Source organism: Cherax quadricarinatus, chromosome 29 (genome assembly GCF_038502225.1).
Source record: "Cherax quadricarinatus isolate ZL_2023a chromosome 29, ASM3850222v1, whole genome shotgun sequence".
Lineage (NCBI taxonomy): Eukaryota > Metazoa > Arthropoda > Malacostraca > Decapoda > Parastacidae > Cherax > Cherax quadricarinatus.
In genome coordinates this window covers 37367412-37389616 of record NC_091320.1, presented here as the reverse complement: position 1 = coordinate 37389616, position 22205 = coordinate 37367412, and the positions used below count along the sequence as shown (strand labels likewise).

The 22205-nt window shown below is 42.0% G+C and overlaps 1 protein-coding gene across 2 annotated transcripts in view; it reads right to left on the bottom strand.

The window, feature by feature from the left end:
* Window positions 1-22205, bottom strand: part of Pu (GTP cyclohydrolase punch) — a 113102-nt gene that overhangs the window by 5226 nt on the left and 85671 nt on the right. For both annotated transcript variants that reach the window (XM_070089751.1, XM_070089752.1), the window contains exons 4-5: window positions 12826-12991; window positions 960-991 (exon numbers count right to left, since the gene is read on the bottom strand). In XM_070089751.1, the coding sequence (XP_069945852.1) occupies window positions 960-991; window positions 12826-12991 (198 nt within the window). The remainder of the gene's footprint in view (window positions 1-959; window positions 992-12825; window positions 12992-22205) is intronic.

Here is a 22205-nt window from a genome sequence, read left to right as displayed (position 1 = left end):
TCTATTGGACAATATTGTCTATCAACAAGCACGCAGAATTTACCTCCAATGTCGTTAACGCTCTAACAACTTAACTTTATCTTACTTCCTTGTTGGCGGCCCCACCTTTGACACAGACTCCCTCTATGACATTTTGACAACACCTGATTTATTACACAAACTATGATAATACTTCCTTTAGCACTCCTCACAGCCCTTTCTAATTCTACCTCTGTTATCCTGCTCCAGCAATGCTCCCTGCCCTGCACCACTGTATGACCCAAGTGGGTTTAGCACCTCTTTATAATAATTATAATAATAATAATATCAAACTTGACCACCTGCCATTTTTCCAGGTGCTGTATGACCCTTATGGGTTTATTACTCCCCATGAATATAATAGTAATTATAATAATAGCATTAATAATAAAAGTGCTTCAATACAGAAAACATATCTGAAGTTCTACTTCCTCAAGGAACATCTGTCCAGAGCTTGGGTCACTCAGGTGACATATGTTTGTGTCAAAAAGAATTCCTCTTTCACCGCACCAGCCATATCCCACTAAGGCAGGTGGTCCAAAAAGAGAAACGAAAGTTTTTCTTAACTTTAGTAATGTATATAGGAAAAGGGGTTATTAGTCCCTTGCTCCTGGCATTTTAGTCAACTCTTATGACACCCATGGCTTAAGGAGGAAGAATTCTGTTCCACTTCCCTATGGAGATAAGAGGAAATAAACACAAACAAGAGCTAGCAAGAAAATAGAAGAAAACCCAGAGGGGTGTGTATATATATATGCTTGTACATGTATGTGTAGTGTGACCTAAGTGTAAGTAGAAGTAGCAAGACGTACCTGAAATCTTGCATGTTTACAAGACGGAAAAAAGACACCAGCAATCCTACCATAAAATATATATACTATAAACCACTAAAATAAAATATAAAATTATAGACAATAAAAATCAGACTATCAGAAAGTTACCTTGTAATCTACGACTGAAGATCTCCACGATCCTGAAAAATAAATATATTAGCCATATCAGTGAATTTTAAATATAGTTACCACAGATTACATGTTGAGTGACACCCACCACCTCGCATCAAACTATTCCTTTTCCGGCTATATAAAAAAAAGTTTTCTCAGCTTTACTGATAACAACATATAGGTGATTTAGCATGTAGTTTTGATAATAACAATAATAATATATAGGTGATGAATGGTACATGTTGGAAAAGGAATGTGAATTTTTATGGGCTCTGACGGTGCCCTGTGGCCTAGTGGCTAAAGCTCTTGCTTCAAACGGCGAGGGTCTGGGTTTGATTCCCGGCGAGGGTAGAAACATTGGGTGTGTTTCTTTACACCAGATGTCTATGTTCACCCATCAGTAAAATAGGTACCTGGGTGTTAGTGGACTGGTGTGGGTCGCATCCTGGGACAAAACTGATCCAATTTGCCCGAAATGCTCTGCATAACAAGTGGCTTTCTGTACAGTAGTATGTCACTAATGTCGGCTATGGTCTGTATACCTTGTACATGTGTACTTGTAGAAATAAAGATATATTATTTTTATTATATGCTAAGTTTTTTAGGTACAAGTCCACGTAAGAACAATTACCATACATAGTAACATTTGCAATACAGTTGTGGAAAATATACTGTATATTTTCCGGAAATATGGTAATTTATAGGTAAATAGATGCCCTATATTGTATTTTTAAAAGAAGTATGTTATCGAAAATGGGAAACTGAGCCTGCGTCAGGGCAGAAGGGGAGTCAGTCGCCATTTTGTTTGAATGGAGTAAGACGTTAATTAATAATGTGAAGAATTTTCATGCTCTAGAGGTTAAAATTGGGTTGATACCTCTCAAATAGGAGGCGAAATTGTTGGATGTGCATTCCTGCATAACTTGAGATATCAGGCGACTGGACAAGACAGCTCCAGGAACCCCAGCTAAGTCATGTCTATATTATGTTTATAGTTCTGGCCAGTATTATTATCATGAATGTAGACAGGGGAGTTTTCTGAGTATGATACACCTTAATCTCCAGTCAAATTGGTGAGTTTTTAAGATATTCTCCTTCTGTTATGTGAATGTGTTTATATATAATAATTTTTTAATTTAATATACAGTCCACAAATTTATATATTTACCAGCATTCCTGGTGATGTATCTTTTATTTATAATTAATAGGTCCAGAGCAACTTGTGGATATGACAGTGGTAGGTATCGAAGGGGGACATTTTTTGCGACCTAGGTGTCCCAAATTCCTACTTGTCTAACGGATAAATAATAATTATCTTTGTTCATTTACTGTTATGTAAATAATGATACATCCAAGTAAATGCAATTTTCCACAACAGTCACAGGCAGGTGATCTTAAAGCAAGAAAAGCCACCTGGACTCTCCACCCAATATATACTTATGTACTCTTCCCAGGAAGATCCGTTTTTCCTTGCCAGGTTATAATCGTAACCATAATTTTTAAAGGGGTGGACTGGTAAGCCAGCAGAAGGCCTCTGTCAGATGACCTAAAGCTCCAGTGGTGGGTCATTATATAACGAAGACCCCGAGTCAGGAAATACTTGTCCTGTTTCCTGACAAAGTTTGCCTAACTTGGCCAAGAAATTTCATCGTCATCCTACATAACATATCTACTTGCCCATCCCGTGCAGGTCCTTCTCAAATCCAGTCTCCCCACATTCTCACCTGACTCTCCATCCTAAATATACTCATGTACTCTTTGAAGATCTTGTACGTCAGGTTTCAACACACCTCACCCCCCCCCCAAGGAAGGTTCCTTGATGCTGGTGAGGGGCTCTTGATCTAGGGAACTGGACCTATGCTTCAGTTCCCTGAATTAAACCTGAATACCTTCCCCTAGGCGCTGTATAATCCTACGGCTTTAGCGCTCCCCCATGAATACAGAGACAGTATAATAACCTATGTGACATGTCATAAGAACATAAGAAAGGAGGAACACTGCAGGAGGCCTGCTGGCCCATACTAGGCAGGTCCTTTACAATTCATCCCACTAACAAAACATTTGCCCAACCCAATTTTCAATGCCACCCAAGAAATAGCTCAGTGGTGACGTGTACTTAGCTCAGTGGTGACGTGTACTTAGCTCTGTGAAGACCTGTTTGTGTGCTCTCTGTGAATCTGAACCAGGATGCCCTCTCTTGAGCAACTTTACCAGCAGCTGAGAGAAGAGCTCAGAGTTGCTAAGATGGAGATACGGCGATTAACAGAGGAGAACAAGAGGATTCGTAGTAATCCTCTTGTTGTGAGTCCCCAGGTTAAGAGGGGAGCTTGGTCAGTGGCCAGGCAACATGGAACCAAGCTGAAGATCAAGAAAACGGTTGGAGAGGCAGAAACAATGAGAAACCAGAAGACTACCGTGGAAACTTCCAACCCATTCTCAGTGCTACCTGACGAATGTGAGTATTCTACTGGGAATGCCACAACGAGCACCAAAGAAGCATTGGCAGACGTGAGACATCCCTAGAAACCCCAACGAAGACCATCGAGAACGTCTTGACGAATTCTACAAGTGGTGTAATGCTACCTGGCGAATGTGAGTCGACTACTCGGAGCATCACGATGGACGACGCCAAGGAAGGTAAAAACATTGTTGTTGTTGGGGATAGCCAGATTAGGTACATGGATAGGGCATTCTGCTTGAAGGATAGGAGTAGGAGGCAGAGAGTGTGTTTTCCTGGGGCTGGGATGAAGGATATTGTTAGCCGTCTGGATGACATCATGAGAGGTAATGGGAGCAATCCTATTATCTGTCTCAGTGCTGGAGGCAACGATGTTGGCAGACGTAGGAGTGAGGACCTGATTAGCAGGTATAGGTCAGCAATTGAGATAATTAGGAGGAAGGGTGGGAAACCTGTCATATGTGGCATTTTGCCAAGGAGAGGAGTTGGAAATGAATGGTTGTCCAGAGCAATTGGTGTCAATTGCTGGCTGGACAAATACTGTAAGGAAAATGCGGTAACATTCATTGACAACTGGGACCTCTTCTATGGCAGAAATGACATGTATGCCAGGGATGGGGTTCACTTATCTAGGTGTGGGGTGGGAGCACTGGCCAACGCAGTGGAGGGAGCTGTTAGGTCTTTAAACTAGGAATAGTTAGTGGTATGGGTTTTTGCGGGAAAACTGTGAAGTCTCAGGGTAGTAATATGAGTACTAGGAGAACTAGTAATAGGCAAAATAAGGTGGATATTGGAAAGCCAGTGGCACTAATTGACAAGGACAGTAATAGGATTAGTGGAATAACAGAAAGGAGCAGGAAGGGTAAAGAGAGAGGAGGGTCTTTAGGTATTTATTACACAAATAGTCGCAGTGCTAGGAATAAGATGGACGAGTTGAGACTAGTTGCTAGTGCAGGTAACATAGATGTATTTGCCATTACTGAGATGTGGTTTAATTCAAAAAGTCGGGACATGCCTGCAGAATGTCACATTCAGGGTTTTAAATTGTTCCAAGTAGATAGAAGTATCGGGAAGGGGGGTGGGGTGGCACTGTATGTCCGAGATCGCTTGAACTGTTGCATAAAAACGGGTATTAAGTCTGAAGTAACACATACAGAGTCTGTTTGGATAGAATTTTCAGAGGGGCATGAAAAGTTAATTTTAGGTGTGATATACCGTCCCCCAAATTTAGATAGGGACCAGGGGAGACTACTATGGGAGGAAATTGTTAGGGCCACAAGGCACGATAATGTAGTAATTCTAGGAGACTTTAACTTTAGTCATATTGATTGGAATTTCTTGACTGGGAATTTAGAATCATACGACTTCTTAGAAGTAGTTCAGGATTGTTTTTTGAAGCAGTTTGTGACAGAACCTACAAGGGGTAATAACCTGCTTGACTTAGTTCTGGCAAACAATGAATCCCTTGTTAATAATTTTGAAGTTTCAGAGGAACTGGGTGCTAGCGACCACAAATCAATTACATTTAGAATTGAATGGAAGTATGATAGTAGGGATAACTCAGTAACAGTCCCAGATTTTCGCTTAGCAGTTTACGATGGGCTTAGAGAACACTTATCATCTGTTGACTGGGGTAACGATGAGAGCTATCAATATGACAGTTTTCTGAACACTATACATGCTGCTCAAAGAACGTTTATCCCATATAAATAAATTAGATCAAATAGAAATGACCCAAAATGGATGAATAATAGACTCAAATATCTACTAGGGCATAAGAAAGGAATTTATAGGCGTATCAAAAGAGGCGAGGGTCATCTTATGAATCAGTATATTGACATTAAGAGGGACATTAAAAAGGGGATAAGAAAAGCTAAAAGGGACTATGAAATTAAAGTTGCTAGGGATTCTAAAACTAACCCAAAAGGTTTTTTCCAGGTATATAGAACAAAAGTCAGAGATAAGATAGGTCCCCTTAAAAATAACTATGGGCATCTTACTGACAAAGAGAATGAAATGTGCTCGATTTTAAATAATTATTTTCTCTCGGTTTTTACACAGGAAGACACTAGTAATATTCCTGTAATTAATTTTTATAGTGGGCCAGAAGAAGATAAATTATGTAACATCACAGTCACTAGTGAAATGGTTGTGAAGCAGATAGACCGACTGAAGCAAAATAAGTCACCGGGTCCTGATGAGGTTTTTTCAAGGGTTCTAAAGGAATGCAAAATGGAAGGCTGTGAACCATTAACTAATATTTTTAATTTATCTCTTCAAACAGGTGTAGTGTCTGATATGTGGAAGATGGCTAATGTAATTCCTATTTTTAAAACAGGGGACAAGTCGTTACCGTCAAATTACCGCCCAATAAGCCTGACCTCAATTGTAGGCAAATTACTAGAATCAATTATAGCTGAGATTATAAGAAGCCATCTCGATAAGCATAGCTTGATTAATGATACTCAGCATGGATTCACAAGAGGCCGGTCTTGTCTAACTAATTTATTAACTTTCTTCAGTAAAGCTTTTGAGGCGCTGTTGACCACGATAAAGAATTTGATATTGTTTACTTAGATTTTAGTAAGGCATTTGATAGAGTTTTGCACCAAAGACTGTTGAAGAAAGTAGCAGCTCATGGCATTGGGGGAAGGGTGCTCTCGTGGATCGAATCATGGCTCACAGACAGGAAGCAGAGAGTGTCCATAAATGGGGTTAAATCCGAGTGGGGATCAGTAGCAAGTGGCGTTCCACAGGGATCAGTCTTGGGCCCGTTGTTGTTTATAATATATATCAATGATCTTGATGAAGGAATTACTAGTGATATGAGCAAATTCGCCGATGACACGAAGATAGGTAGGATAATTGATTCAAACGTAGATGTTAGGGAACTTCAGGAGGATTTAGACAAACTCTACTCTTGGTCAGAAAAGTGGCAGATGCAGTTCAATGTAGATAAATGCAAGGTTCTGAAGCTCGGGAGTGTCCATAACCCTAGCAGTTAAATAATGTAGAACTTAGCCATACAGATTGCGAAAAGGACTTGGGGGTTATGGTAAGCAGCAACCTTAAATCAAGACAGCAATGCCTAAGCGTACGTAATAAGGCAAATAGATTACTGGGATTTATATCAAGAAGTGTAAGCAACAGAAGTCCAGAGGTCATACTGCAGCTTTATACATCATTAGTAAGGCCTCACTTAGATTATGCAGCTCAATTCTGGTCTCCATATTACAGAATGGACATAAATTCGTTAGAAAACATTCAGCGTAGGATGACTAAATTAATACATAGCATTAGAAATCTTCCTTATGAAGAAAGATTGAAGACTCTTAAGTTACATTCACTTGTTAGACGAAGAATGAGGGGAGACCTGATCGAAGTGTATAAGTGGAAGATAGATATTAATAAAGGGGATATTAACAAGGTCTTGAGGATATCTCTCCAAGAGAGAACCCGCAGTAATGAATTTAAATTAGATAAGTTTAGATTTAGAAAGGACATAAGAAAGTATTGGTTTGGAAATAGGGTAGTTGATGAGTGGAACAGTCTACCTAGTTGGGTTATTGAGGCTAGGACTTTGGGTAGTTTCAAATTTAGGTTGGATAAGTACATGAGTGGGAGGGGTTGGATTTGAGAGGGACTTGCACATCGGAGCTTGTTTCTTGGGTGGCATTGAAAATTGGGTTGGTCAAATGTTTGTTAGTGGGATGAATTGTAAAGGACCTGCCTAGTATGGGCCAACAGGCCTGCTGCAGTGTTCCTCCTTTCTTATGTTCTTATGTTCTTATGTGAAAGTCCCACTCAAATCCAACCCCTCCCACTCATGTACTTATCCAACCTAGATTTGAAACTACCCAAAGTCCCAGCCTCAATAACCCAACTAGGTAGACTGTTCCACTCATCAACTACCCTATTTCCAAACCAATACTTTCCTATGTCCTTTCTAAATCTAAACTTATCTAATTTAAATCCATTACTACGGGTTCTCTCTTGGAGAGACATCCTCAAGACCTTATTAATATCCCCTTTATTAATACCTATCTTCCACTTATACACTTCGATCAGATCTCCCCTCATTCTTCGTCTAACAAGTGAATGTAACTTAAGAGTCTTCAATCTTTCTTCATAAGGAAGATTTCTAATGCTATGTATTAATTTAGTCATCCTACGCTGAATGTTTTCTAACGAATTTATGTCCATTCTGTAATATGGAGACCAGAATTGAGCTGCATAATCTAGGTGAGGCCTTACTAATGATGTATAAAGCTGCAGTATGACCTCTGGACTTCTGTTGCTTACACTTCTTGATATAAATCCCAGTAATCTATTTGCCTTATTACGTATGCTTAGGCATTGCTGTCTTGGTTTAAGTGTAAAGTAAAAGGACACAAGTGCAACTAATGTGACATTTATTGTGGCAACGTTTCGCTCACCATAACCCCCAAGTCCTTTTCGCAATCTGTATGGCTAAGTTCTACATCATTTAACTTATAAGTACTAGGGTTATGGGCACTCCCAAGCTTCAGAACCTTGCATTTATCTACATTGAACTGCATCTGCCACTTTTCTGACCAAGAATAGAGTTTGTTTAAATCCTCCTGAAGTTCCATAACATCTACGTTTGAATCAATTATCCTACCTATCTTTGTGTCATCGGCGAATTTGCTCGTATCACTAGTAATTCCCTCATCAAGATCATTGATATATATTATAAACAACAACGGGCCCAAGACTGATCCCTGTGGAACGCCACTTGTTACAGATCCCCACTCGGACTTAACCCCATTTATGGACACTCTCTGCTTCCTGTCTGTGAGCCATGACTCGATCCACGAGAGCACTTTTCCCCCAATGCCATGAGCTGCCACTTTCTTTAACAGTCTTTGGTGCGGAACTCTATCAAAAGCCTTACTAAAATCTAAGTAAATAATATAAAATTCTTTATTGTGGTCAACAGCCTCAAAAGCTTTACTGAAGAAAGTTAATAAATTAGTTAGACAAGACCGGCCTCTTGTGAATCCATGCTGAGTATCATTAATCAAGCTATGCTTATCGAGATGGCTTCTTATAATCTCAGCTATAATTGACTCTAGTAATTTGCCTACAATTGAGGTCAGGCTTTTTGGGCGGTAATTTGACGGTAACGACTTGTCCCCTGTTTTAAAAATAGGAATTACATTAGCCATCTTCCACATATCAGACACTACACCTGTTTGAAGAGATAAATTAAAAATATTAGTTAATGGTTCACAGACTTCCATTTTGCATTCCTTAAGAACCCTTGAAAAAACCTCATCAGGACCCGGCGACTTATTTCACTTCAGTCTGTCTATCTGCTTCACAACCATCTCACTAGTGACTGTGATGTTACATAATTTATCTTCTTCTAGCCCACTGTAAAAATTAATTACTGGAATATTGTTAGTGTCTTCCTGTGTAAAAACTGAGAGAAAATAATTATTTAAAATCAAGCACATTTCATTCTCTTTGTCAGTAAGGTGCTCATAGTTATTTTTAAGGGGACCTATCTTATCTCTAACTTTTGTTCTATATACCTGGAAAAAACTTTTTGGGTTAGTTTTAGAATCCCTAGCAACTTTAATTTCATAGTCCCTTTTAGCTTTCCTTATCCCCTTTTTAATGTCCCTCTTAATGTCAATATACTGATTCATAAGATGACCCTCACCTCTTCTGATACGCCTATAAATTCTTTTCTTATGCCCTAGTAGATATTTGAGCCTATTATTCATCCATTTTGGGTCATTTCTATTTGATCTAATTTCTTTATATGGGATAAACGTTCTTTGAGCAGCATGTATAGTGTTCAGAAAACTGTCATATTGATAGCTCTCTTCGTTACCCCAGTCAACAGATGATAAGTGTTCTCTAAGCCCATCGTAATCTGCTAAGCGAAAATCTGGGACTGTTACTGAGTTATCGCTACTATCGTACTTCCATTCAATGCTAAATGTAATTGATTTGTGGTCGCTAGCACCCAGTTCCTCTGAAATTTCTAAATTATTAACAAGGGATTCATTGTTTACCATAACTAAGTCAAGCAGGTTATTTCCCCTTGTAGGTTCTGTCACAAACTGCTTCAAAAAACAATCCTGAAATACTTCTAAGAAGTCGTATGATTCTAAATTCCCAGTCAAGAAATTCCAATCAACATGACTAAAGTTAAAGTCTCCTAGAATTACTACATTATCGTGCCTTGTGGCCTTAACAATTTCCTCCCATAGTAGTTTCCCTTGGTCCCTATCTAAATTTGGGGGACGGTATATCACTCCTAAAATCAGTTTTTCATGCCCCTCTGAAAATTCTATCCAAACAGACTCTGTATGTGTTACTTCAGACTTAATACCCGTTTTTATGCAACAGTTCAAGCGATCTCGGACATACAATGCCACCCCCCCCCTCCCAATACTTCTATCTTCTTGGAACAATTTAAAACCCTGAATATGACATTCCGCAAGCATGTCCCGACTTTTTGAATTAAACCACGTCTCAGTTAAGGCAAATACATCAATGTTACCTGCACTAGCAACTAATCTCAACTCGTCCATCTTATTCCTAGCACTACGGCAATTAGCATAATAAACATTGAAAGACTCTCCTTTCTCTTTACCCTTCCTGCTCATTTCTATTTTTCTACTAAACCTATTACTGTTTTTATCACCCAAGGTCCCTGGCTTTTCAATATCTATCTCGTTCTTATTATTACTAGTTCCCCTAGAACTCGTAATATTACTACACTGGGACTTCACTGTTTTCCTGCCAAAACCCATACCACTAACTATTCCTAGTTTAAAGTCCTAACTGCTCCCTCCACTGCAGTTGCCAGTGCTCCCACCCCACACCTAAAAGATATCTTATTAAAATAAGATACCAGATATACTAAGCAAATTTCCTAAATTTGCTTGTAACAGGTAAGTGAACTGTAGATATGTAGTTATAAACCCATATGTATTTATGTTAACCCCTTGGGGCCTAGTTCCTAGGCCTTTTGTGTATCCATATGCTCTTGCGCTACCGTCCACAGGATGGATATGGGGTGCACAATAAACTAGCCACTTCGGTCGCAAAATCTAAAATCTAACATTTTTCACTAAGGTATTTGAGGATGTAGATAATAACAATGAATATGATACTGTGTATATGGACTTCAGTAAGTCTCACAACGTAGACTATTGAGGAAAGTCCAGGCACACGGAACAGGAAATTTTTTTTTTTCCTGGATAGAGGTGTAGCTGACAGATAGGCAACAGAGAGTTTGCATAAACGAGGAGAAATCAGAGTGGGGAAGCGTCACAAGCGGTGTTCCACAGGTGTTAGTGTTGGGCCCCTTGTTGTTCACAATTTACATAACCGACATAGTAGATGACGGTATAAATAGTGACTTAAGTTTGTCGATAATACCAAAATAAGTCGTCGAATTCATTCTGACGAGGACACTAGAACGCTACAGGAAGATCTGAATAGGTAAACTCCAGGTGGTAGGAGAAGTGGCAGATGCAGTTGAACATAAACAAATGCAGAATTCTAAGCTTTGGAAAGGTAAATAGCCATGATGCTTATAAACTAAATAATGTAGATTTTAATATTTCTGATTACGAAAAAGGTTTGGGAGTTCTGGTTAGCAGTAATCTAAAGCCAAGACAACAGTGTGTAGGTATTCGAAATAAAGCGAATAGAATTCTTGGCTTCATATGAAGAAGTATAACTAACAGAGAGTCCGCAGGTTGCTGTTCAACTATATATTGTTAGTTAGGCCTCATTTATGGTATGCTGCACAGGTCTGGTCGCCGTATTACAAAACGGATATAAATGCGCTGGAAAAACGTACAAAGGATGACCCCATGTATCAGAAATCTTTCCTACGAGGATAGACTTAGGGCCCTGAATCTGCACTCTCTAGAAAGGCGTAGAATTAGGGGATATACGACTGAGGAAATGAAAAACGGGAATAAAGGGAACGTAAATAACGTGCTAAAAATCTAGCCAAGATAGGACTCACAGCAATGGTTTCAAGTTCGAAAAATTTAGATTCAGGAAAGGTATAGGAAGGCATTTGTTTGGTAATAGAGTTGTGGATGAGTGGAGCAAACTCGTTAGTAGCGTTGACGAAGCTAAAACCTTGTGCAGTTTTAAAAATAGGTTAGATAAATACACGAGTGGGTGTGAGTTGGACCTGACTAGCTTGTGCTAATGGATCTGATGCAGTGCTCCTTCCTTCTTAAGTGAGCCGGACTCGGACCTGACTAGCTTAGCCGGTAGGAATTTGGACCTGCCTCGCATGGGCCAATAAACCGAACGTAAAAAAAAATAAACATAAAACAAGCGTTGAAAATTTGATTTCGATTTTATGAGGCGTTCTCCAACTATGGATGCAATAATATCGAAAAGTAGGAAGAAGGGAAATAGGTGTGAGACAGCCGCTCAGAGATCCTCCTTCAGGGATACCTGATAATACTCCGTTGAGGTGACTTGTGTTTTTAATATTCCTGTCGCGGAGAGTTTATTTGGATCAGTTGCTGATGTGACCGGGAAAATAGATGATGTTTTTTAAGGCGGAAAAATGCAAAGTCCAAGTCATCTGGAATGAAAATAACCCTGACATTTATTTTTTTACTGACAATGATCTCAAGATTTTTTATAACCAAAAGTAACTTAGAAACCTCACCCAACCTCAATTAAATCAACATAATTTTTTTAGCTAAATTCTGCTAATTTAGTTTCATAATGTGCAAAGGACCAAGGAGTAATGAAAAGCAGAACTCTAAAGCCAAGACGGTAGTGCTTAAACGTTTTCAATACGCTAAAAAATTGCTTAGATTTCTAGTAAGAAAGTATAAGTAATGAAGCAGCGCCTGGGTTACTTGACGCATCATTGTTTACCTCTCGGAGGATGTGACTTCCCATACTTGTATCTAGATAAACAACAATACAAAGATCAATCCGCAGTTCAATACCTCTTTCGACAGGCCTCATTTAGATTATGAAGCGCAGTTCTGGCCTCCAGACTACAGAATACACATAAATGCATTGTAAAACGTACTGGGGGTGACAAAATCAATGCACAGAGGACTCTTAATACGAATATAGTTTGAGAGCCATTAACCCACACTCTGGAAAGACTTATAACCAGAGACATTGAAGTAGATAACCTTTGCAACCTATTTATTTCCGTTCAAGTTGGATTAAGATTTAGAAAGGATACAGGAAAGAAATGGATTTGGAACTACGAGTGTAGATGAGTGAAACTGCAGACAGAGCCACCACTCAGTAAAATATAGTCACATTGGGCGAAACCTTGTAATAAAGGTTTGCTTCTGTCTTCTTTTTACCAGTAATGGTGTTTCAGGGCGAATAAAACATGGAACCGCATACAGGGAACGTTACCTGGCCACCTTGGAGAGACCGAGTATCTTCTTGTTGGGCAAATAACCCACAGATACCTTCCCCCAGAAAGGTACCAGGTGATGCTCACAGATGGAGAACATCTCTATGTCCTTGACGATAACAAGGTCATCGTGGTCCTCGTTGAACACTGCGTCGTTCATCACATCTGAGAGAGAGAACAACAATCATCTAACACCTGGCTGGATGTTTAATGTTTTTATGTAAGTTTCATGATGTTACAGCAACACAAACAATAAATTAGACAAGTTTCATGATGTTACAGCAACACAAACAATAAATTAGACAAGTTTCATGATGTTACAGCAACACAAACAATAAATTAGACAAATTTCATGATGTTACAGCAACACAAACAATAAATTAGACAAGTTTCATGATGTTACAGCAACACAAACAATAAATTAGACAAGTTTCATGATGTTACAGCAACACAAACAATAAATTAGACAAGTTTCATGATGTTACAGCAACACAAACAATAAATTAGACAAGTTTCATGATGTTACAGCAACACAAACAATAAATTAGACAAGTTTCATGATGTTACAGCAACACAGTTAGTTTAATATGTTTATTATGCACCCATACCCATCCTGTGGGCGGTAGTCAAAAGATTACAGAGGTACATAATTGGTCCAGGGACTGGACTCCAAAGTTTTGATAGCTGAGCAAGTTACAGAGGTAATGAACTCACAATTTACACACACACACACACACACACACACACACACACACACACACACACACACACCGAGGTGGCCAGGAGAGCACACATGGGGGGAGCAAAGTTACTAGTTATGGGTGATTTCAATCACAAGGAGATTGACTGGGAAAACCTGGAGCCCCATGGGGGTCCCGAAACATGGAGAGCCAAGATGATGGATGTGGTACTGGAAAACCTCATGCATCAACATGTTAGAGACACTACCAGAGAGAGAGGAGAGGATGAACCAGCAAGGTTGGACCTTGTATTCACCATGAGTAGTTCGGACATCGAGGGTATCATGTATGAAAGGCCCCAGGGAGCTAGTGATCATGTGGTTCTGTGATTCGACTACATAGTTGAGCTCCAAGTGGAGAGAGTAGCAGGAATAGGCTGGGAAAAACCAAACTACAAAAGGGGGAACTACTCAGGCATGAGGAACTTCCTTCAAGACATTCAGTGGGAGAGGGAACTGACAGGAAAACCAGTACAAGAAATGATGGATTATGTAGCAACAAAATGCAAGGAGGCAGAGGAGAGGTTTGTTCCCAAGGGAAACAGAAATAATGGGAAGAACATAACGAGTCCTTGGTTCACCCAAAGGTGAAGGGAGGCAAAAACTAGGTGTACTAGAGAATGGAAAAGGTACAGAAGACAGAGAACTCAGGAAAATAAAGAAATCAGCCGAAGAGCCAGAAACGAATATGCACAGATAAGAAGGGAGGCTCAGAGACAATATGAAAATGACATAGCATCAAAAGTAAAGACTGACCCGAAGCTGTTGTACAGCCACATCAGGAGGAAAATAACAGTCAAGGACCAAGTAATCAGACCGAGGAAGGGTGATGGGGAATTCACAAGAAACGACCGAGAGGTTTGTCAGGAGCTCAACACAAGATTTAAAGAGGTATTTACAGTGGAAACCAGTAGGACTCCAAGAAATCAGAACAGGGGGGCACACCAGAAAGTGCTGGATGAGTCAGACCAATAGCACTAACATCCCATATCATAAAAATCTTTGAAAGGGTCCTAAGAAGCAAGATCACCACGCATCTAGAAACCCATCAGTTACACAACCCAGGGCAACATGGGTTTAGAACAGGTCGCTCCTGTCTGTCTCAACTATTGGACCACTACGACAAGGTCCTAAATGCACTAGAAGACAAAAAGAATGCAGATGTAATATATACAGACTTTGCAAAAGCCTTCGACAAGTGTGACCATGGCGTAATAGCGCACAAAATGCGTGCTAAAGGAATAACAGGAAAAGTCGGTCGATGGATCTATAATTTCCTCACTAACAGAACACAGAGAGTAGTCGTCAACAGAGTAAAGTCCGAGGCAGCTACGGTGAAAAGCTCTGTTCCACAAGGCACAGTACTCGCTCCCATCTTGTTCCTCATCCTTATATCCGACATAGACAAGGATGTCAGCCACAGCACCGTGTCTTCCTTTGCAGATGACACCCGAATCTGCATGACAGTGTCTTCCATTGCAGACACTGCAAAGCTCCAGGCAGACATCAACCAAATCTTTCAGTGGGCTGCAGAAAACAATATGAAGTTCAACGATGAGAAATTTCAATTACTCAGATATGGTAAACATGAGGAAATTAAATCTTCATCAGAGTACAAAACAAATTCTGGCCACAAAATAGAGCGAAACACCAACGTCAAAGACCTGGGAGTGATCATGTCGGAGGATCTCACCTTCAAGGACCATAACATTGTATCAATCGCATCTGCTAGAAAAATGACAGGATGGATAATGAGAACCTTCAAAACTAGGGAGGCCAAGCCCATGATGACACTCTTCAGGTCACTTGTTCTATCTAGGCTGGAATATTGCTGCACACTAACAGCACCTTTCAAGGCAGGTGAAATTGCCGACCTAGAAAATGTACAGAGAACTTTCACGGCGCGCATAACGGAGATAAAACACCTCAATTATTGGGAGCGCTTGAGGTTCCTAAACCTGTATTCCCTGGAACGCAGGAGGGAGAGATACATGATTATATACACCTGGAAAATCCTAGAGGGACTAGTACCGAACTTGCACACGAAAATCACTCACTACGAAAGCAAAAGACTTGGCAGACGATGCACCATCCCTCCAATGAAAAGCAGGGGTGTCACTAGCACGTTAAGAGACCATACAATAAGTGTCAGGGGCCCGAGACTGTTCAACTGCCTCCCAGCACACATAAGGGGGATTACCAACAGACCCCTGGCAGTCTTCAAGCTGGCACTGGACAAGCACCTAAAGTCAGTTCCGGATCAGCCGGGCTGTGGCTCGTATGTTAGTTTGCGTGCAGCCAGCAGCAACAGCCTGGTTGATCAGGCTCTGATCCACCAGGAGGCCTGGTCTCAGACCGGGCCGCGGGGGCGTTGACCCCCGGAACTCTCTCCAGGTAAACTCCAGGTAAACATATAACCAAGGAGGAGGTGAAGAAGCTGCTATGCGAACTTGACACCTCAAAGGCGGTGGGACCAGACAACATCTCTCCATGGGTCCTTAAAGAGGGAGCAGAGATACTGTGTGAGCCATTAACAAAGATGTTCAACACATCATTTGAAACTGGGCAACTCCCTGAGGTATGGAAAATGGCAAATGTAGTCCCAATTTTTAAAAAAGGAGACAGTATGAGGCACTAAACTACAGACCTGTATCACTAACGTGTATAGTATGCAAGGTCATGGAGATCATCAGGAGGAGAGTGGTGGGGCACCTGGAAAGAAACAAGTGTATAATTGACAACCAGCACGGTTTCAGGGAAGGAAAATCCTGTGTCACAAACCTACTATAGTTTTATGACAAGGTGACAGAAGTAAGACAAGAGAGAGAGGGGTGGATCGACTGCATATTTTTGGACTGCAAGAAGGCCTTCGACACAGTTCCTCACAAGAGGTTACTGCAAAAGCTAGAGGACCAGGCACACATAACAGGAAAGGCACTGCAATGGATCAGAGAATACCTGACAGGGAGGCAACAACGAGTCATGGTACGCGACGAGGTGTCAGAGTGGGCGCCTGTGACAAGCGGGGTTCCACAGGGGTCAGTCCTAGGACCTGTGCTGTTCTTGGTATATGTGAACGACATAACGGAAGGGATAGACTCAGAAGTGTCCTTGTTTGCAGATGATGTGAAGTTAATGAGAAGAATCAAATCGGACGAGGATCAGGCAGGACTACAAAGAGACCTGGACAGGCTACAAGCCTGGTCCAACAACTGGCTCCTTGAATTTAACCCTGCCAAATGCAAAGTCATGAAGATTGGGGAAGGGCAAAGAAGACCGCAGACACAATATAGTTTAGATGGCCAAAGACTGCAAACCTCACTCAAGGAAAAAGATCTGGGGGTGAGTATAACACCGAGCATATCTCCTGAGGCGCACATCAATCAGATAACTGCTGCAGCATACGGGCGCCTGGCAAACCTACGGATAGCGTTCCGATACCTCAGTAAGGATTCGTTTAAGACTCTGTATACCATCTACGTCAGGCTCATACTGGAGTATGCAGCACCAGTTTGGAATCCACACCTAGTCAAGCACGTCAAGAAATTAGAGAAAGTGCAAAGGTTTGCAACAAGACTAGTCCCAGAGCTACGGGGATTGTCCTATGAAGAAAGGTTGAGGGAAATCGGCCTGACGACACTGGAGGACAGGAGGGTCAGGGGAGACATGATAACGACATATAAAATACTGCGCGGAATAGACGAGGTGGACAAAGACGGGATGTTCCAGAGATGGGACACAGACACAAGAGGTCACAATTGGAAGTTGAAGACTCAGATGAATCAAAGGGATGTTAGGAAGTATTTCTTCAGTCATAGAGTAGTCAGGCCTTGGAATAGCCTAGAAAGTGATGTAGTGGAGGCAGGAACCATACATAGTTTTAAGGCGAGGTATGATAGAGCTCATGGGGCAGGGAGAGAGAGGACCTAGTAGCAATCAGCGAAGAGGCGGGGCCAGGAGCTGTGACTCGACCCCTGCAACCACAAATAGGTGAGTACAAACAGGTGAGTACACACACATACACACACAGACACACACACAGACACACACACACACACACACACACACACACACACAGACACACACACACACACACACACACACGCAACCACAAATAGGTGAGTACACACACAGACACACACACAGACACACACACAGACACACACACACACACACGCAACCACAAATAGGTGAGTACACACACAGACACACACACACACAGACACACACACAGGGAGATTGCCTGAGGCATGGAAGACAGCAAATGTAGTCCCAATCTTTAAAAAAGGAGACAGACATGAAGCATTAAACTACAGACCAGTGTCACTGACATGTATAGTATGCAAAATCATGGAGAAGATTATCAGGAGAAGAGTGGTGGAACACCTAGAAAGGAATGATCTCATCAACAGCAGCCAGCATGGTTTCAGGGACGGGAAATCCTGTGTCACAAACCTACTGGAGTTCTATGACATGGTGACAGCAGTAAGACAAGAGAGAGAGGGGTGGGTGGATTGCATTTTCTTGGACTGCAAGAAGGCGTTTGACACAGTTCCACACAAGAGATTGGTGCAAAAACTGGAGGACCAAGCAGGGATAACAGGGAAGGCACTACAATGGATCAGGGAATACTTGTCAGGAAGACAGCAGCGAGTCATGGTACGTGGCGAGGTGTCAGAGTGGGCACCTGTGACCAGCGGGGTCCCGCAGGGGTCAGTCCTAGGACCAGTGCTGTTTCTGGTATTTGTGAACGACATGACGGAAGGAATAGACTCTGAGGTGTCCCTGTTTGCAGATGACGTGAAGTTGATGAGAAGAATACACTCGATCGAAGACCAGGCAGAACTACAAAGGGATCTGGACAGGCTGCAGAACTGGTCCAGCAATTGGCTCCTGGAGTTCAATCCCACCAAGTGCAAAGTCATGAAGATTGGGGAAGGGCAAAGAAGGCCGCAAACGGAGTACAGTCTAGGGGGTCAGAGACTACAAACCTCACTCAAGGAAAAAGATCTTGGGGTGAGTATAACACCAGGCACATCTCCTGAAGCGCACATCAACCAAATAACTGCTGCAGCATATGGGCGCCTAGCAAACCTCAGAACAGCATTCCGACATCTTAATAAGGAATCGTTCAGGACCCTGTACACCGTATACGTTAGGCCCATATTGGAGTATGCGGCACCAGTTTGGAACCCACACCTAGCCAAGCACGTAAAGAAACTAGAGAAAGTGCAAAGGTTTGCAACAAGACTAGTCCCAGAGCTAAGAGGTATGTCCTACGAGGAGAGGTTAAGGGAAATCAACCTGACGACACTGGAGGACAGGAGAGATAGGGGGGACATGATAACGACATACAAAATACTGAGAGGAATTGACAAGGTGGACAAAAACAGGATGTTCCAGAGATTGGACACAGTAACAAGGGGACACAGTTGGAAGCTAAAGACACAGATGAATCACAGGGATGTTAGGAAGTATTTCTTCAGCCACAGAGTAGTCAGTAAGTGGAATAGTTTGGGAAGCGATGTAGTGGAGGCAGGATCCATACATAGCTTTAAGCAGAGGTACGATAAAGCTCACGGCTCAGGGAGAGTGACCTAGTAGCGATCAGTGAAGAGGCGGGGCCAGGAGCTCGGACTCGACCCCCGCAACCTCAACTAGGTGAGTAACTAGGTGAGTACACACACACACACACACACACACACAGACACACACACAGACACACACACACACACACACACACACACACACACACACACACGCATCTTAATAAGGAATCATTCAGGACCCTGTACACCGTGTATGTTAGGCCCATATTGGAGTATGCGGCACCAGTTTGGAACCCACACCTAGCCAAGCACGTGAAGAAACTAGAGAAAGTGCAAAGGTTTGCAACAAGACTAGTCCCAGAGCTAAGAGGTATGTCCTACGAGGAGAGGTTAAGGGAAATCAACCTGACGACACTGGAGGACAGGAGAGATAGGGGGGACATGATAACGACATACAAAATACTGAGAGGAATTGACAAGGTGGACAAAGACAGGATGTTCCAGAGATTGGACACAGTAACAAGGGGACACAGTTGGAAGCTGAAGACACAGATGAATCACAGGGATGTTAGGAAGTATTTCTTCAGCCACAGAGTAGTCAGTAAGTGGAATAGTTTGGGAAGCGATGTAGTGGAGGCAGGATCCATACATAGCTTTAAGCAGAGGTATGATAAAGCTCACGGCTCAGGGAGAGTGACCTAGTAGCGATCAGTGAAGAGGCGGGGCCAGGAGCTCGGACTCGACCCCCGCAACCTCAACTAGGTGAGTACACACACACACACACACACACACACACCCACACACACACCCACATACATACACAAACATACACACACACACACACACACACACACACACACACACACACACACACACACATGGTAATGCATTATTTACAGCTAGCAAAGTCAGGGTATTTCTCCAGAATGGTCTGTAATATACCACTGTGGATAAAATACTTTGCCATTTCTTGAACATTTCTGAGTTGTTTCTAAATTCATTAATTTGATCACACTCCAGTACATAATGACGCAGGGTGTGACAATAGTCCATCTGGCAAAGTTTACCTTTCGTTTGGTCTACATCTGGAGGTGGTGATTTAACCTGCCAAAGATACTTGTAACCCAGCCGGAGCCGGGCGGTAGTGACATCCAAGAGTCTGCTTATCTTGTTGGATGCACCATAGACATGTGGCTTCTCCTGCATGATGGAATGATGATAGATGGACTGACTTGTGTCAATCTCCCTAAGTCAATAAAGTTCATTTGAAGTTCTTTTCGTATTATTGTTCTCAAACTGCTAACTGACAACCCAAGATTGTAATCTACCCACTCTTTGAAAGCATACAGCTTAGCCAATTTATCAGTTCTATCATGTATCTGAAGACCAATGTGAGATGGAATCCACAGCATGTGCACTCTGACTCCACTGTCCACAATCTTACCATACAACAGATGGGAACATAAAAAGTCTGGGCTGAATGGTACTGCCATTGATACTGGCCATGTAGTCAGAAACTGTAAGGCTGGAGATGAAGTCCTGGTAGTCAGTAAATGTGGGGCTGATAGTGCTGTCCTGGGAGACAGTAATGGTGAAGCTGGAGGTGCTGTCCTGGGAGACAGTAATGGTGAAGCTGGAGGTGCTGTCCTGGGAGACAGTAATGGTGAAGCTGGAGATGCTGTCCTGGGAGACAGTAATGGTGAAGCTGGAGATTTTGTCCAGGTAGTCGGGAATTATACGCAGGAAGGAATACATATAAATGACCTCATAGGGGACAGGAGCCATAGTAGGGAAACAAGTGTAGTCAAAGATAAGATAAAACCAATATTGCAAACTAGAAATACCGCAGGAAATAGCAAACAAGAGGACTCCACTAGCAATAGTGAGGATATATTACCAAAAACAACTGGTGGGAGCTCCATTGTTGGTGCTAGGGAGGATAGAAGTAAGACAGGGAAACATGCACCAACAGGGAATACAGTCACATAAACCCAAGGCAAACGGAAACCAAGCCTGTGCACATACTATGCACTTGGTATCTGCTGGCATGGGAAATCTGGAAAAACAGATGGGACGTGCAACTATGACCACCCTAGAAAATGCCATGCCCATATGACAACAGGAAAATGCAAACTCCCTTCCTGTAAGCTTTTTCACCCTGAAATGTGTACCTCTTCAGTACAGGAAAGACTGTGCTATAGCTTAAATTGCCAGGCATACCATCTAAAGGGGACAAAAAGATACAAAACATCCAGGCCATGGGAAAACCTGGGTAGCCACAGCCATTCAAGAGGGAGAGGTTTTTTAGTGCCAGGAAGGAAAAAAAACTGGCAGGAAATGGCAGAAATCGTACACCAAATCCAGTCATTCCTGGAGTGGAACCACAGTCGATGGCCTCCACTCCAAACCAACAGATACAGATACTAATGCCAGAAAAAAAAATCCCCCCCCCAGTACCAACAATACCACCAGTCCGATAACATTCTTCTTTGCAAATATACAGGGTCTAAAGCCAGCAACAAACAACAAAATACCTTTCATCCGTGGACTGCTTGCAGAGGCAAAGGCAATGTTCGCGGCTTTCACTGAGACCCACATAAAGGATCACTTGGACAACGAAATATGGATCCCAGGTTACAACCTATACAGATGTGACAGAGTGAACAGGCAAAAAGGAATGGGGGGGGTTGGCCTGTACATTGCAGAGTCACTTGTTTGCACAGAACTGCTTAATGCCTCAAATGATGTAGTGGAAGTTTTAGCAGTAAAGGTCGAGAACCGAAACCTAGTCATTGTGGTAGTCTACAAGCCTCCGGATGCAACATCCCAGCAATTCTAGGAACAGCTGTTAAAAATTGACCACTGTCTGGAAAATCTTCCAGCTCCTGCACCCAACATCTTGCTCCTGGGGGATTTCAACTTAAGGCACCTAAAATGGAGGAATATAGCAAATAATATTGTTGCAGTAATAACACCAGGAGGCAGCTCTGATGAAAACTCACACTCACACGAGCTTTTAAATCTCTGCACAAAATTCAATTTAAACCAGCAAATAATAGAGCCTACTAGACTGGAGAATACACTAGACCTC